Here is a 17,576-nt window from a genome sequence, read left to right as displayed (position 1 = left end):
AGTAAGCCAATAGCACATTGTTCATAATACAATCAGAAGGGAAGAAAAGCTGCCCTCATTCACCAATCCTACTATAGTCGATTATCTGCTCCAGTCTTTGATATCGCAGTATGAAAAGTGCTCTTTTTTCATTGATACTTTGTGAACCACAGGAATAAAAAACATAGAATCACAAAACCCTGGTCATCATAATCAGGATTCATTTTATATTTACTCATCCCAACATTATGTTTTTTTTTCTACATCAACCTATGTATCTCATCCTGTCTCTAGGTATTTTGTACTTTCCACTGTTCCATACTGATGTAACCTGTCAATACCAGCTCATCATGTGTTAACAGTAAGGGTAATGATCTAATCAAGCTTAAACACATATTGCACAGAGCACCATTGATTATCTACTCAAGCATACTCACACACATTTGACATGAGCACAGTCACACTTTTTCCTTACCTACACCCACATTTCCTAAAAACATGTAACTTCTTAGTAATGTCCTTATCATATTAAGGCACTTTAGGATGTTAATTTCAATTATGTCTTCACAGGAAAATGCTCAAACACTCTCCTGAACTTCATTCAAACTAGTTCTTTTCTCTCTTGATCTTACCTCACCTTCATGGTTAATCACATGTCAGTGTTTCTCACACTTTTTTTAAAATAATAATTTCTTTTAACAGAACTCAATACAAAGGGAAAAACAGCATATAGAGAATAGCAAAAAGCAACAAAATGACTAAGAAACACTGATGAGGATGATATAAAGAGGAACGATGAATTAAATCAGCATGACTCATACCACATGACATTTTGCCTCGCCCGCCAGGACACAAAAAAAAAAAAAAAATGAGAAATAGAAACAGGGATGTACCTTGACCAGTAGTTTTATATAACATATTGCATGTTTGTGGCACATATCCTGTTTACACCATGTGTTCATATGGTTTGATTTGATTTGATTTTGATTTATTTTTGATTTACTTTCCCGGATAAGACATTAATAAAGCAGAGGAAAAGAGGAGAAGCAGGGCCCAGAGTATGTGAGTCATAGTAACACACAGCAGGAATCTGGAAACTACTGCAGAGGTTGTGCTTCACAAATCTTGGACAACTCTCAGATTATTACCGCTCTGTTAAGCGTGGCCTTGAATGAACTTCACTTCCCTGCCTCTTTCTCTTTGATTTCCTTTTGACCTAGCTGCAGTGCAGAATGAGAGCTCTCACATGCTTATATATACAAAGTCAAAAATATGTATTTCCATAGATGCATATGCATATATATGCAGATGATTGTTTGTACCCTGATAGATATCAGAAGGAATGCGGACACATGAGTGTGATTCACCCTTACACACTCACTTTCCTCCCTTTCTCTCTTGATCACTTCCTTATTGACTCACACGTGATGTTCAAAAGGCATCAAAAGATGCAATTTGTTTATCTTTTTAATGTATATCTATATTCCAGTTTTATGGCGAGGATCGACAACAAGGTGTAAGGGTCACACATCAGAGGTTAGTGAAATGTGTCAATTAAGAGAACATTTTCTCTGTGGGATGTCATGTCCATTTCTAGCGCAAAAACATTTCACAGGAAGACAAAAAGGAGCAGTGAGTTAGAACTGCTACAGCGGAGAGTCTCCAGTACTCTTGTTTCTCATGTAGGCACAAATGAGTAGTTTCATTTAAGGAAATAAAACTCCACTAGGCTACACAATACAATTTTAACAATCTGTATGTAGTAAATCAATATCAGATTTATCTTTTAAGAATAGTTCAGTTATGTGAATAAGTCAAATGTGTGAAAAACTGAACAACTCATGATATATTGTATCTTTTGACACCTTTGTTATGTAAAAAGCACATTCAGTAATGAACAGGAGCACAGAACATGGAAACAACAATAAGGATACAATCCAGGCACAGCAGTGCTTTGAGCTAAATGCAAACATCGACATGCTAACATGCTCACAATGACAATGCTAACATGCTTGTCACTACCAGGCGATCATGCCTGCGCGAGGTACCGGTACCTGATTTGTTCAGGTCCTATCCCCTGACCAATGGGCTATCCTGACCTTAAAGGGGTGATTGAATGCAAAACCGATTTTACCTCGTCATAGTTGAATAATGACAGTTTAGTGGGTAACTAGGACATACATAGAACCTCAAAATCCCATTGAAACCTCTTTCCTCTGCAAATCTCACAATTTGAAACTGCCTCTAAAAACGGGCAAATCTCAACTCTAGTCTCTATCTTTGTCACACCCCAACATTTACATAGGCTACACCACTGATCTGAGGTCAGCTTAGTCTTCTGAATAGGTTGTGTAGATCTCAGAAATTGTGTCCGACTGTGTGTCGGGGTTCAGGGGCCGGTGCTGCCTGTGTTGCTGCCTCGCCGCCGACCTGCCTCACCGTTTTTTGGGTTACTGGACTACCAAACGCCGCTGCCCTGACAGAGCTCCAGGGCCTGCAGCTCCCCTCTTCCTGCTAAATGGCCGGTGTGTGTGAGTGAGAGCACGGTCAGTGAGCTTGTTACGCCAGCAGTCTCTTACCACACGTTCCAGTTAATCTTATAATGTGTGTAATTATAATGTGTTGAGTTATTTAAACAAACGATCGAGGAAATAAACACCTCTTGTCCACAATCTCATTGATAGAGCCTGCGGCTGGATGGAGCTCTATCAATGAGAGCTAGCTAGCCTCCTCTTAGAATTCCTCTGGAATTCACAAAAATGCAATAAATTGAAATCGGACACCATTGTTAGCTTTATAAGACCTTGGGGTAGATGTTATATAAGTGGCTTGACGAAATTCAAACTGTAAATATACTCTAATTACGCCGAAAATTAAGCTAACTAGCCGCAATCTGTACACATAGGATTGAAGGGACAGTCGCAGCTAACAAAACCCCTAATGTTCACAAAAATTCATTAAATTGAAATCGGACACCATTGTTAGCTTTGTAAGACCTTGGGGTAGATGTTATATAAGTGGCGTGACGAAATTCAAACTGTAAATATACCTACTCTAGTTATGCCGGCAGCTGGCAGACAGCCAGCTCCGCCCCCGAGTATTCCAGTAGTCCAGTACCCAGGGAAACGGTGACTTTCACTGGGTATGGAGGTTGCCGCTTTTTCGTCAGACTGTGTGGAGCTCCTTGCTAAAGTCCGACACGTCTTACCAAATTTGCAATTAGCCATACATTTTTGTAAAACGGCCCATATTTGAGCTTTATATAGTTGATTTCTCGCTTAAAAAAGTCTCAGAAGTGAATTTAATAAAGAAATAGCACGACAAACAATGTATAACTTTGCAGTGTCTGAAATATGAGACCTGCTGTCTCGTCTCCAATGTGTTTCTATGTGGTTCGCTCAAACCAATCAGCGCGCAGCTCATCTAAATATTCATGAGCATACCATATTTGGAAGAAAAGATCCTTGTTCCAAATAGAGCCATATTGACAGGGTAGTTAAGGGCCTAATAAAATAGCATTCGGGCAATTTTCAGCCCAACCAATGTTACATACCCTATTAGGAGACCTTAAGGAACAGTGTAAAATACTCAATATAATCACTTAATTACCCCTTTAACGTCTCGAGGACAATGCCTAACCTCAACAAATCTGGCTACTGTGCAGGGCGGGTCTTGCAATTAAATGCAGTGGGATTCATAATAATGCATCACTACCCAATCCATACAAGAAACCCAATTTGTTCATATCCTGTCTTTTTTTAGAGGCAGTTTGCATCCAAAATGTTGCATTATTACCTTTACTGGATTTAAATAGGACTCTCCTATCTAATCTAACTCCTAACTCTTACCATTGTGTAATAAAACCAGCCTTATCAAATAGGCTCTGAGAGGGCCTGAAAGCCTCTCTCAACAGCCCCTTCACTTTGATCAATGGGCTTTCTTTCCTGACCATTCAAGGTCAATGCCAAACCTCAACTATCTTCGCATATCGTACTGTAGAACAATTCCTGTTTTCGGTACACAATATTTTTTTTCCTAGGATGGCAAACCCATGACCTGCCTTACTCTGCCTCTGATTGGCTCACCCTGGTATTCTTACCCTAACCCTAACCTATCCTACCTGCCTAACTAGCGAATTGGGGGCAGAGTAATGAGGGTCATGCCTTTGCCATCTTAGGAAACACAAATTTGCTTCTGGTAAGTATCGGGCAGCCACAATGCTGATGCCAATTACAGTTACCATTTTTACCATCTTAGTATAGCCTGTTAGCCTGCTAACATTTGCTAATTAGGACTAAATACAAAGTACAGCTGAGGCTGAAGGGAATGGTTGTTTTGCAAGTATTTGGTTATAATGCAAAGTTTTGGGAAAACTGACATTTAGATAAAAAAGTTAAAAGATCACCCAATTTATCTGAATCTATTCTCTAGGTACCTCAAATATCAGTAGCAAATCTCACGAATTCCATCCAATACGTGTCAAGATATTTCACTGAAACACAAATGTTATCCTCATGGTGGTGCTAGAGCAGTGGTTGTGGAATTTCCAGCTTATGAACTCATGCTATGTAAGTTGAAACAATGGTACCCAGGTGTCATTCAGGTCAGTGCCCAACATTACCTCATAACCTTTCCAGACAGAGGAATACTTCAACTTTGTGCCTCCATAGATGACGAGAGAATTAGCAACTGTATGATTTATTCTCTAGGTACCTCAAAATTCAGTAGCAAATTTCACAAAATCCATCCAATAGTTAGTCAAGATATTTCACTCTGAAACACAAATGTCATCCTCATGGTGGTGCTAGAGCAGTGGTTCTCAAACTTAACTCAAACTCCATTAGAACATGGACCCCCATTTGTTTTTTTCCCAAGGTCCCCAACCTGATTTCAGATGTTTTATTACAGAAAGTGTATGAAACCCATGACCAAAATAGTCATACATAATGTCATTGTGTTATTTCTGGATGGAATTATAGTGACTATAAATGTTTTGCTAGGGAACCCCTGAAACCCCCTCAACTTCAAGGACCCCTGGGGGTCCCTGGACCCCACTTTGAGAACCACTGCTCTAGAGGAAACATTAGGGGCTTACCAACGTCAGAAGGTTTCATCCATAAACTAACTAATTTCCATCCAATAGTTGCTGAGATATTTTTATCTGGACCAAAGTGATGGACGGACTGACTAACATTGCCATCACTAGAGCCATAACTCTCGTGTGGTTAACAAATCAGCAACACCAAGTTTCATGCAGCAGATAATGAGAAACAGTAATAACATGTGACCAAATGGGCCGCTCCTGGGCTGAAAACATACACTTACATCCTTCAGACACTAGGGGGCATGGGACTCAAAACGAACAAACCTTCTATAGTGAGAGAAGAGTGGGGGAAGACCACAAAACTGCATGTTCTGTACCTTTTTCCCTGGCTTGTTACATGTGGCTACATGTGTGCTCCCATTGTTTAACTCAATACACCATGCCTCAGTGTAGATTTTCTTCATGACTGTGCTGGAGGCTCTCATTGTGAACAGGCATCACAGGGCGAAGCAGGAAGTGAGTTTTATAACTGATTTTACTGATAGTTTGGAAGGCTTGGCAGGATCCTTCTAAATACTGCAAAGTCCAACTTTAAGACCACAGCTTACAGACAGGGTTTCATAGTATTTGTCTTCCCTTTTTAATTCATTTTCTGCATCCATCAAGTTCATTATAACTACATTATAATGTAAAGATGTGCATACAGCGATGTCATCACCTTTGCTATAGAATTCAGCCTATCATGGATCCCAGCCCATTCTCACTGAACATCTCAGTCAACCTGTCATTCGTTGTGAAATAGGTATGTTTCTTATCTTTGCTAATTGTCTTCTCATACCCCCCACTTGCTCATCTTTTCTCTTCCCCCCTCCTCTCTGTCTTGTAGCATGTACGTGTTTCTCTCAGCACATTCCTGACTTGATGTGTCATATTGCAGCTTTATACAAACCAAAACATCACTGGCCTCTTAAGAGACTTAAGGTCAGAAGGTTAGCTTTTTGTATTACCTTCTTACTTTCCTCATGCAGAAAGAATGAGGAATTATTTCATTTGTAGGAAAGATTGTATTTAATTGAATCATGTTTAATCATGTTTACTGTAAGTAATCAAGCGTGACATAAATAAAGCTCTGTTAATCGGTTGGTGTATTTGTCAGAGAGACTGAGTTAATGAAACAACAAAAACTAGTTGACTTATACTTATATGGTTGCCTCCAAGTTTAGCACAGCAGCTCCATTGTGAAGAGTAACGTCACTGTATGAGACGAGCCAAGCAAAACATGCATTTTTGATTGGTCCAAAGCCTGAATGTCCCTTTCAGGTTGTTAAGATGTACTTTCCACAACATGTGCCTACTTTGCTATATTAACGGTTAGTAAATAGGTGTTTTTTTGAATAACCAAATAAAACCTTGAAAACAAAAGAGGAATGGTGTGGTAAAAATGTTTGTTGAGGGAGCAAGGGGTTTATTCTGGGAAAAATTAGGCAACAGTCATCAAACCGCTCAGAAAAGATCATGAGTCATAAATCTGTCCAGTGACAAATTAATCATGATTTCCACAGTTTCAGATTATGCTTGGAGCTCATGTTTTAAATAAAACCCCCACCCACACATCCATCCATCCATAGTATTTTTATGTTGTGTTTATATGTGTGGGGAAAGCTGTTCAAGACAAGGTAGGGTTCAGGGTAAAATAAAAAGACAAACTCTGTTTGTCTCTCTTCAGTTTGCTCTTTATCCTGCTGATATTGAAGGATTGTGTTTGTGTGTGTGTGTGTGTGTGTGTGTGTGTGTGTGTGTGTGTGTGTGTGCTTGCATTGCTTTGCAATTTTTGTCCATTGATCACAGCTGATAATGGAAACATCCTGCACAAACGTGCAGACTACAAACACAGGCTTTTACATTGAAGTTTTAGATGGTACCACTAAGAAAAGTCTACTTACACTTTTTGCTATATCAATCATATTTATTACATAATAAATGTTTCATGCAAGGATTTGTTGCAACAAAATAAAAAATCCGTCAAAAATCAAGATGATAGATAGCTGAACATATTCAGTCGGTATATAGTTCTTTCACAATTATGATACATACAGTCACAGCCCACAAACACATCAAGCACATCACACTGGGCAACCACAATTAACTTTGCAATATATCACGTCTATGAGAACGGTTGTAAAGTGGAAGAGGAGGTCATAAAATGATGTGCCTGTTCATTATACCCAAGGTTTGACTTTATATTCTGGTGGTGCATGTGTGTGTGTGTGTGTGTGTGTGTGTGTGTGTGTGTGTGTGTGTGTGTGTGTGTGTGTGTGTGTGTGTGTGTGTGTGTGTGTGTGTGTGTGTGTGTACGTGCCTGTGCGCATGTTTGTGTACAGATGATACAAGATGTAGACTCTGTTTGCAGTGCAGTATAATTTTATGGACGCAAAAAAGACTGGAAGTGTTTGTTACTATGATGTAAAGCAATGTAATGTTTTAAGTGTGGAGAATTTTTTATTAATAAAAAGGGTGGTAAGAGTCTTCCAGTGTTTGTGCAGTAGTTTTATAGAAACTGGCAAAGTGACTATTGTGTAATCCTTGTGCTCTTTCTTCCCTGATTCTAAACCCCCCCCAACCGCCCCATCATCCTACACTCCTGCTGAGAGCACCAGCCAATCAAACCTCAGCAGGGTCCCTCCCTTGCTCTGATAAATAGCAACGGGGATCAGGGAGGGTCTATCTGCCTGACTTTCCTTCCCTCAGCAGTCTCTCCTCACACATCACCTCAGTGCTACAGACTCCCTCTGTGACCATGTCTGTCAGAGCTTTGAAGACCACCACCTTCTCCACTGTGTCCTCCTCCAGGGGCCCATCCCAGGGCTACAGCAGCCGCTCCTTCTCGGGCTACGGCGACCGTGGTGTGGGTAGTGGCAGGCAGAGCTACGCTGTGCGCAGCTCATATGGGGGAGTGGGCAGCAGTGGGGCCGCTGTGGGCGCTGGGGGGTTTAAAGTGGCCGGTGGCTATATTGTTGGGGGGTCTGGACAAAGAGGAGGTGGAGTAGAGTGTGGCTATCTGGGCTTTGGTGGAGGTATGGGAGGTGGCATGGCCAATGAAGGGATGGCCCCCATCACAGCGGTGACCGTGAACAAGAGCCTACTGGCCCCACTGAACCTGGAGATTGACCCCAACATCCAGGTGGTCCGCACCCAGGAGAAAGATCAGATCAAGACCCTCAACAACCGCTTTGCTTCCTTCATTGACAAGGTCAGTCAACTTATAGATGAGATATTACTGTAAAGATAAACACCACTGTCCTAGAAGGACATTTAGTATTTCATGACATAAAATGTTACATTGTTTTTGTTTTTATGTTGTGTCAGTTCCTATGAGTGTTGGGATAAAGCTTTTAAATGCCACACAGAGTCGAATAATAACTCAGGAACCTCAGAGGAAATTAGTGTATTGTAAGCCAAAATAGCTCAAAGTGGTCTGATTTCACAATGATTTCATCCTTGAGACAATCCCTGTGAAAACAGTATAACAAAATGCAGTCTGCTTAAAGCCATGCACAATGATACTGCGGAGGCTGCAAGTTGTTTTCAGTAATGGCAAAGCTTCCTCACATTTTTTCACTCTCAGGTGAGATCATAGAGCTTAGATAAGAGGATCAACCTGGATACAAAGCATACAGCACAGGGATGGGATGAAGAGCAGAACAATTTTGCTTGAAGGGGTGCATCCCAATGTGAGCAATATCCTGCAAAAAGAGATTTAGTGGTTATGAAAGTAGATCAAGTTCCAGGTGTCCTCTTGCATTCCTGTTTTGCAAAATCTTATGTGATGTGTTATTTTCATATAATTTCCTGAATAATAACAGCCTTTACAAACACTTTCAGGAGAAAAAAAGAGTGGGTCGAGGAAAGTGAAGTGGAGTAGATCACTATAGTACAAAATATCAACCAAACACTATCAGTAATCTGATCAATACCCACTTTATGAGGCTGCATAATAGTCAATAAAGCAATTTCTAGAGAGTAGTATAAATGACTGTTATGCACCCACTATCAAAAAGCTAGATAGATAGATAGATAGATAAATAGATAGATACAGTAGATATAGTCATATACAGTAGAGAGATAGATGGATAGATAGATAGATAGGTACAGTAGATAGGTATATAGCTACAGTAGATAGATAGATAGATAGATAGATAGATAGATAGATAGATAGATAGATAGATAAATAGATAGATAGATAGATAGATAGATAGATAGATAGATAGATAGATAGATAGATAGATAGATGCAGTATATATATATAGATAGATAGATGGCTGGACATTGCAACATTCTGGTTTAAGGAGGCATCCTGGAGCAATGTAGGACAGAAGTTAAGCTGTAAATCAATCACGCTGAGACTAATTCTTCAGATCGTAAAAAAACAAAGCTTGCATACCATTGTGATATGGCACACACTGAAGCAGAGCTGTGTGTCTCTCATCATGTTTGCCAAGACCCCACCCAGGGTCAGGGAACTCAATAGAAGAGTTGTAAAGAGGGAATTGGGAAACAGTGCCTCTTTGTGTTGAAATGTGGCACTTGAGAATTGAGTAAGGGGTAATTGATGTGACATTTAAAGTGAGTTAGAGGTGGGAGAAGCTCAATTAGTCATTTTTATTCAAGTCAATCTTCATGCGGTTCTTTGTCCATCAGCAAAGTGAATCAATTCATGTTGTTTGAGTCACGCCCACCTTCTTTTTACATGCATTCTTTGTCTGACCACACCACATATGTCTCACTGACCACCCTCTCCATACATTATAGAGTTATGCATTTTCAGAAAACAAGGAATGCACTATTATCTTCCCATTATTTTACTATCAATCCACTCACAGTCCTTTATGTACGATTCACAACAGTATTCATTAATGTTGATTATTCAATTACTTTTCTGTCTGCAGGTACGCTTCCTTGAACAGCAGAACAAAATGCTTGAGACCAAGTGGAAACTTGTGCAGGAACAGACTACGTCTTGCTCCAACATCGATGCCATGTTCGAAGCCTACATTGCCAACTTGCGTAAGCAGCTAAACACCTTGGGTCACGAAAAAGCCAAACTTGAGTCCGACCTGCATCACATGACGGGCCTGGTTGAGGACTTCAAAAACAAGTGAGTGGAGTCAAAACTCCTTAATGCAGCTATAATCAATATTGTTATATTAAAAATTGATCAAATGACTACTTGTAGTTTTTATTATCACCAGGCTCCCCGATTTGTAGAGTTGTTCCCCTCAACTCCACAGATCATTTTGACGTCTTTCAGCTTAGCTGTACAGTTTTGGTTCACTCTCACAGCTCACATTTCAGTCACAGCAGGCAGATGTTTTCAACAAACAGCTGTCTGTACATTCATTCAGATCTCAGTTTAAATTCCACTGAGAGAAATCTTCTCATTTAGAATGCAGATTGCTACAGAGGAACTCACATCTATTTCATATTATTTCATTTTATTTGAAAGCTGCCCTAATCAAAATTGTTATATTAACAATGGAAACAATGAATACATGCAATGTGAAAGGTTTACCTCTCAGCACTACAGAGCAATTATAGCGTATTTCAGTTCTTTGCTTTGATTGTACCACAGTTATAAAAACTCACTGTACACTACCTGCCCAGCACCAAACAGATAGTTAGCAACCATCTGGTTGAAAATAGTGTCATCATAGCAGGTAAAGAGCCAGAAATTTCCCTCAGCAGTTAGCATAGACCATAAGGGAGCTAAAAGGAGAGTAAATATTGAACTTATGTTCGCCACATAGCCAGAAACACGGCTCCAAATGAATTCTAATGTTGCGCCATAGCTCTGGATGTGTAAATAGGCATTTGCTAACACACTCACCAGATCAACATGGGTGATATGATCTTTACAGCTTGTTTCTGCTGCACCCATGTGACAAATTATTGTTATTGCAGGTTTTAGCATATGTTCATTTTGACTCAACTTTGTTTCACTGTGTGCATAATATACTGTATATTATGTCCTGCATGTTGAAGAAATTGAAAATATTAAAATACAAATTTGTAAAGAATTAAGGGAAATTAATTAATTCTGATTCAAATGACTTTTTTTCCAGGTATGAGGATGAGATCAACAAGCGCAATGAGTGTGAGAACACTTTTGTCCTCATAAAGAAGGTCTGTTTATAGGTTTTCCAACATATCCTTGATCTTGAAACTATAATAGGCCTTTGAGTAGAATGAGCTTAAAAGAACTTTAACAATGAATATTCTCAATGTTGTTTTTTTCTGCGCAGGACACTGACGCAGCCTACATAATCAAAGTGGAGCTGGAAGCCAAACTGGATGGGCTCTCTGATGAGATTGAGTTCCTAAGGCAGATCTATGATACAGTAATAACCTTATTTCACTTTTTAGTGGCACACAAATAAATATTTGATAGGTAGCTATATGTCATCTTAAAAGAAAGACCATTTTAAAAATGGTCTTTTCCATCTCCATTTCCTCCATGTATTATCCTGTGTAGGAAATCCAAGAGCTACAGAGCCAGATCAAGGACACCTCTGTTGTGGTGGAGATGGACAACAGCCGTAATCTGGACATGGACGCCATTGTCGCTGAAGTGCGTGCCCAATATGAAGACATTGCCAACCGGAGCAGAGCCGAGGCTGAGTCATGGTACCAGACTAAGGTGAGACCAATATTCATGTCAAATTACAATTAAAAAAATGCCAAAAATGTGACTAAATACAAACATTGGCAACACCTGGTTTGATAACTAAAACCTGGATTATCTTGTTGCATCTTGATGCGTCAGTCTGACTTGTCCCTGTCTGTACTAGTACGAAGAGATGCAGCAGTCAGCAGGTAGATATGGTGACGACCTGAAGTCAACCAAGGCTGAGATCGCTGACATGAACCGCAGGATAATGAGGCTCCAGTCTGAAATTGACATGGTGAAAGCACAGGTGAGACAGATTTCTGTTTTATATATTTAGACATATTTGACTATAATAGGATTTAGTCTTTAAAGTCAATGTCAAGGTCAATTTTATTTATATAGTACCTTTTATTAAAAGTTAACACAAAGTGCTTTCCCTTTGAAACAGCATACACGTTAAAACAAAGCATGGGTAGAAATAAGAATACAATAAAAGCATCAACACAACAAGACAATCAACAAAAACAAACAAGTGCAACCACACAAATTCACACACACACACACACACACACGCACGCACGCACGCACGCACGCACGCACACACACACACACACACACACACACACACACACACACACACACACACACATGCTACATTTTGAATAAGTTAGAAGTACAGTATTTCATTTGCTAACTTCTTTATCCCTTAATATTCCACAGTAATTCAGGAAACTGTGTGGTAGTTATTTGCCTTATACTGACTGTGCACTACACTTCACTTTTGCTTTTCCTTTCAAACTCTTAGCGAACCAATTTGGAAGGTCAAATCACAGAGGTTGAGGAGCGTGGTGAGCTGGCAGTGAAGGACGCTAAACTTCGTATCAGAGAGCTGGAGGAAGCGCTCCAGAGAGCCAAGCAGGATATGACCCTTCAAGTCCGCCAGTACCAAGAACTGATGAATGTGAAGCTTGCTCTGGACATTGAGATCGCTACCTACAGGAAGCTGCTGGAAGGAGAGGAGTACAGGTAAGATGTTGCTGTGACAGCACTGCCATGTGGAGGTGATGAGTAATATCTTTGCAGGAATATTTTTGTGTATATCTCATTGTGTTTAGCTTGCTCATGTCTTTTTCTGCTTTTCTCTATAGGTTAGCAACTGGAATCAAGACCAGTATATCCAAGCACACTTGTAAGTTCATGTTCAATGTTGGTACAAACATTTGTTACATGTATAAACCCAAGGACAACCCAAGGTTACAGTATAAACCCAAGGACACTATATAATAACACGGAGATAAAGAAATATCACATTCTTTTTATGTACAATAAGACTGGACAGGATAATTCTTGGGCAATAAAATAGCATATCTTATCTTATGACATGTATCATAAGATATGATGAATACACTATCAGCCCTAACAACCAATTCCCACAGATGCACTACAGTCAAGGGGAGCTGCTGCTTCTATTCATTGTTTTGATGCATTGTTATAAACAGAAGCCAGGTTTAGCGACTAGGTGACACAAATACCAAAACTGTGTTTCCATTTGCAAAACACCAAATGCAAGCTTCAAAAGGCATTTCATTCTTAAAACTCTTCACAAAATCATCACAATTGCATGTTGGTGTCTAAAAAGAAAAAACAAATGTCAAACAAACTGTCATTTACATCAGATCTTCCACATCACACCTACTGCAATATTCTCTCTGGTCAGACGCCTTTCATATAATTGCTTGTGTGACAATTACACACCCAACTTTGGCATGGCTTCATTGATGCTATTATAGGTGACATGTTGGACAATGGTTTTCCCTCATTAGATTGCCGCACCTTTCAACCACACATCACTTCATTACACCTGCAAAACTGCACTCAGTGACTGCACTACATGGTCATCAAACAGTGTTTTCTATGTGATGGGTGTGTGAAAACGAAAGAAAATTGCTGTCATATACCACAGTTATACTGATAATTAAATGCAAGTTAATTTGGACAGAATTAAATCACATACCACATCTCAATTGGCTTTTTGAGCCCACATCAGCTCCTGAGATCTCTAAGAATATGAGTAAAAACTCCCCCAAAGCCTTTGCAGATACTAAGATTATTATAGACATGTGTACATCCAAATGTCTCCTCTTTTACCACCCTTTTCCCCACTGTATGTCCATGTTAACGATTGCCTTTTACTTCTGAATGTGCAGCTGTAAACTACAATGCCTACGGCCTGGAGAGCTCCCGAACCCCGTCCTACGTCAGCTGCTCCTTCGGCGGAGACAAGGCCAGCAGTGGTTCTGTCACTGTCCTCGAGGGAGCAACAGTGAAGAGCGCCACAGTCACCAAGACAGAAACAGTGGTGATCAAGACGGAGGAGAAGAAGGAGGAGCAGGAGGAGCAGCAGCAGCAGCAGACAGCAACTGAGGAGCCAGCTGCTGAAGAGAAGGAGGAGCAGGAGCAGGCGGAGGCAGAAGTTGTGGCTGAGGAGTGATGTGTTTGTTCCTGTTTTGTCAGATGTATGATTGAAGATTTTGATCTCGGAAGTTAAGAAACAGGACACAGACTCTGCTTTATTATCAATTTCTTGAATGATTCCGTCACCAAGGTGCCTTCACCAAATACTGTTTCTGCTGTAAGAGGTCTATTCGTTCAGGTATCCTTAGTAAAGAGGTGCTAATGGATGAGTCTTTGTTCAGGTTTCTGAAAACTCTTACTGTAATACATTCTTTACTGTCAACTGTAGGCTTTGTCACTGCCCACTGCATCACACTTGTTTAGCCAGCAGGTGGCAGTATTGTATTATGTTTTCCTCTGCTGCTCAATGTTGTTGTTTGAGGAACTCAAAGCACTTATGTCACATAATATCCTACTGCTGATAGGGGAACTGTGGGGAAAACAAACCTTATGCTAAACCTGCTGTACTTAAACAGTTAAATAAAATGAAAACCTGTCAGAAAAGTCTTGACGACATCTGCAACTGTTGTCAATACCTGGAGTCCTGTTTGCTCGACAATAAATCTTCAAACTGTATTTTACTAATGCTCTGTTGTGTTTTGTAGGAGTGTAAGGTTCCATTAGACAGTGTTGGTGAAAGTGTTTCTAATTGTCTTGAAGGGACTTGCTATGTTATTCTGGTGTGTCAACATACACACACACACACACACACACACACACACACACACACACACACACACACACACACACACACACACACACACACACACACACACATTACATGATATTCTACACATTTCTCTGAAGTCCCAGCCTGCCTCAGTCTGGTAATGTGCTAATTGCAGTGGTTTCTTTTTAACAAAATTAGTTGAAGGTCATGCATTCCCATAAAATGTCAGCAAATGTCATAATTCCAACACCTTTACATCACTAACTGTAAAAAAGGATGTGTCTAAAGGTCACACAAAGCACATACAAAACAAATGAATCCAATGTCCAGTATTTCAGTAAATGCTTACTTAAGAGGCCTTTGCAGCATTAGAGGAACAGGTTTGAACTTGTGTGTATGGGGGCCACACCCAAGGCTATACAATCTTAAGATTACAGTAAGACAAAAAACTGCACTAATCTCACAATACCACCCACCATTCATTGCTTTTACTTTAACAGAACTCTGGCTGATCACATACACCAAGGCAGACTGGAGCATTTTAATGTTTGAAAGCTTGATTAGTTGACTACATAAACATGATATCACAGAGAGCAGTCTTTTCACACAAATATGCTCACAGCCAGAACTTCAACCCTAGTCTTAATGTGCTTAAACGTTTCTGCTCAGAACACAAACTGTGCATGCTTTTACTTAAGGAATTAGAAAATGTATTTGCATCAGAACTGGAAGGTGGACCAAGATTTACTTTGGCCAAAAGCAAAATATCACGGTGAAAACATAAACAAGCAAATAGAGAAACGCTGCGAGTCGCACAATGGAAAGGAGTTACAAAGCTTTTTAATTCTCCTAAAGGCAATAAACAAAAACATTGTTAGTTTTGTTTTGTTTTATATGTTTTGATTGCATGATTCAGATATTATCTAACTGTAATAGTACTATTATATGAATTGATAAGCCAGTAATAACCAAAAGGCATCAGATTAACACTAGTGGGCCACAATTGATTACTGTAACAGCAAATATCGGCTAAAATATCTGAATCATGCAATCAAAAGGTTAAAACTAAACAAACATTGACGTCAGCAACTACATGAGCCCTAAACCATGACAACAAATTCCAGGTGTGTCCAGGCGTGTCTCTTTTTAGTCTTCCATGGAAAGATCTGTTGTTTTCTGTTGAGTGTGCGACTTGCAACATTTTAGCAAAAAAAATAATCAAATAGCTTCAAAGTCTTCACTACATTTACATTACACAAGTCTTGACAGATGTGGATTTAAACTGCAACTTGACTGGTTGGCGGAGGCATAAAACTGCAAGGCAGCAATTCTAGTTTTTTGTTGTTGTTGCCATTTTCATCATTTACTGTGTCCCTGAAGTTTTCCACCCCGTAGTTTCTTTAAAAAAAAAAGAGAGACTACAATTCCATTGAGACCATTTTCAGGTGTTTCAAGTGACGTGACACGTTCTTTCACACTTTACACAGATAATACAAACAAGATATAACATTTGAAGTGAGCTTTAAAGGTGCTGGTAGATGGATTTTGTTACTTTCAGACAGAGCCAGGCAAGCTGTTTCCCCTTGTTTTCAGAGAGTGGTAGCTCCTAATATAACTCTCCGCCAGATAGCGAATAAGCTTGTTTACCAAAACTCTTGCTTTAAGTCAGCAATGGTAACAACCTATATATATCAAAGTAGAAATAATCATTCTGAAAAACACTACTATGTGTCAGCACTATTTTAATATTGAAGCTGCTGCATCTAAGCCCTGTCATATACTGCTCACAGTTCACAGTGCATCATATTATATCATGTTAGAAATTGTAGCTGTAAAGTAACTACAGCTATCAGATAAATGTAGTGGAGGAAAAGTACAAGTGCAAACTTAAAGTAGTCAAGTAAAGTACCTGAAAATTCTATAGGTAGCCTACAGTATTGGAAAGTAAAAAAGTACATTGTAGCTGTTGTTCAAATTGCAGTTCAGACTCCTTTTCTGCAGCGTAACATATGCACAATCCTATTTAAACTGTGAGCTACTCTACAGCTGATGAACAGTGCAGATACTTTCATAGTAATACTATGTTGGTCAAATGTTATGAAATGCATGGTTGCATCAGTGTCCACAAAATCATGTAAGGGTTGATGATGGTCAGTACAAATAAAAAACTCATATTTGTGATACACCTCTGAGTTTGAATATGTATTGTGTGTTAAAGGTGTATGCCCTGTGCTAAAATGCACAATTTCTTACTTTGTCTCATCTAATCATGTTAGTGGTTGCAGCCTGAACATTGTCTTATGGGAGCTGGTGTGATTGTTTACCCTGCAGAGGAATCCGTTTTGACAGCCTGTGCTACACGGACAAACTGTTCTGTAACAGACATATCTATGCTGCTGCAGCTGCTGGTGCTTCAGCAGTTTGGTCTGCTGATCTAAATCCACAATCTTATGTCAACTTAATTGATGCATTAATTAATTCAAAACATTTATTCATTCACTAACAGTTGCCCAATCTGCCCCTAGGAGGCAGAGTACTACTCGACTATACGACTCTACAGATGACACAATGAACAATGATGCAGGCCCCTGTGTTGACCTAAAGCTGACAAAGGCCCACATTAATGTTTGCTGTTGCACAGTAACTTTACAAATCTGCACCTGTGAATAAAACCTTTGTCGGAGTGGCAAGTACAGAATCGAAAATAAGTCCTGAGAAAACACTGAAACAAAATACAGATATGTAAGTGTGAGGTATGGGATGGA

The 17,576-nt window shown here is 39.6% G+C and overlaps 1 protein-coding gene across 1 annotated transcript; it reads left to right on the top strand.

Moving 5' to 3' along the window:
* Positions 1-7,736: 7,736 nt before the first annotated feature.
* On the top strand, positions 7,737-14,441 carry LOC144516637 (intermediate filament protein ON3-like). Its single transcript, XM_078248097.1, has 9 exons — positions 7,737-8,273; positions 9,970-10,178; positions 11,143-11,203; positions 11,323-11,418; positions 11,553-11,717; positions 11,869-11,994; positions 12,493-12,713; positions 12,836-12,876; positions 13,895-14,441. Exons 1-9 carry the CDS (start codon positions 7,821-7,823, stop codon positions 14,176-14,178), a joined length of 1,656 nt encoding a protein of 551 aa, XP_078104223.1. The 5' UTR covers positions 7,737-7,820; the 3' UTR covers positions 14,179-14,441.
* Positions 14,442-17,576: the final 3,135 nt, after the last annotated feature.

Source organism: Sander vitreus, chromosome 4, assembly GCF_031162955.1.
Source record: "Sander vitreus isolate 19-12246 chromosome 4, sanVit1, whole genome shotgun sequence".
NCBI classification, from domain to species: Eukaryota; Metazoa; Chordata; class Actinopteri; order Perciformes; family Percidae; genus Sander; species Sander vitreus.
This window is presented reverse-complemented; position numbering and strand designations above follow the sequence as displayed.

Bases quoted from the DNA above. Each gene is read 5' to 3' on its own strand.
- LOC144516637 (XM_078248097.1), top strand. From the start codon at position 7,821: ATGTCTGTCAGAGCTTTGAAGACCACCACCTTCTCCACTGTGTCCTCC. The intron at 11,419-11,552 runs GTAATAACCTTA...TATCCTGTGTAG, and splicing joins TAAGGCAGATCTATGATACA to GAAATCCAAGAGCTACAGAG. The intron at 12,877-13,894 runs GTAAGTTCATGT...CTGAATGTGCAG, and splicing joins CAGTATATCCAAGCACACTT to CTGTAAACTACAATGCCTAC.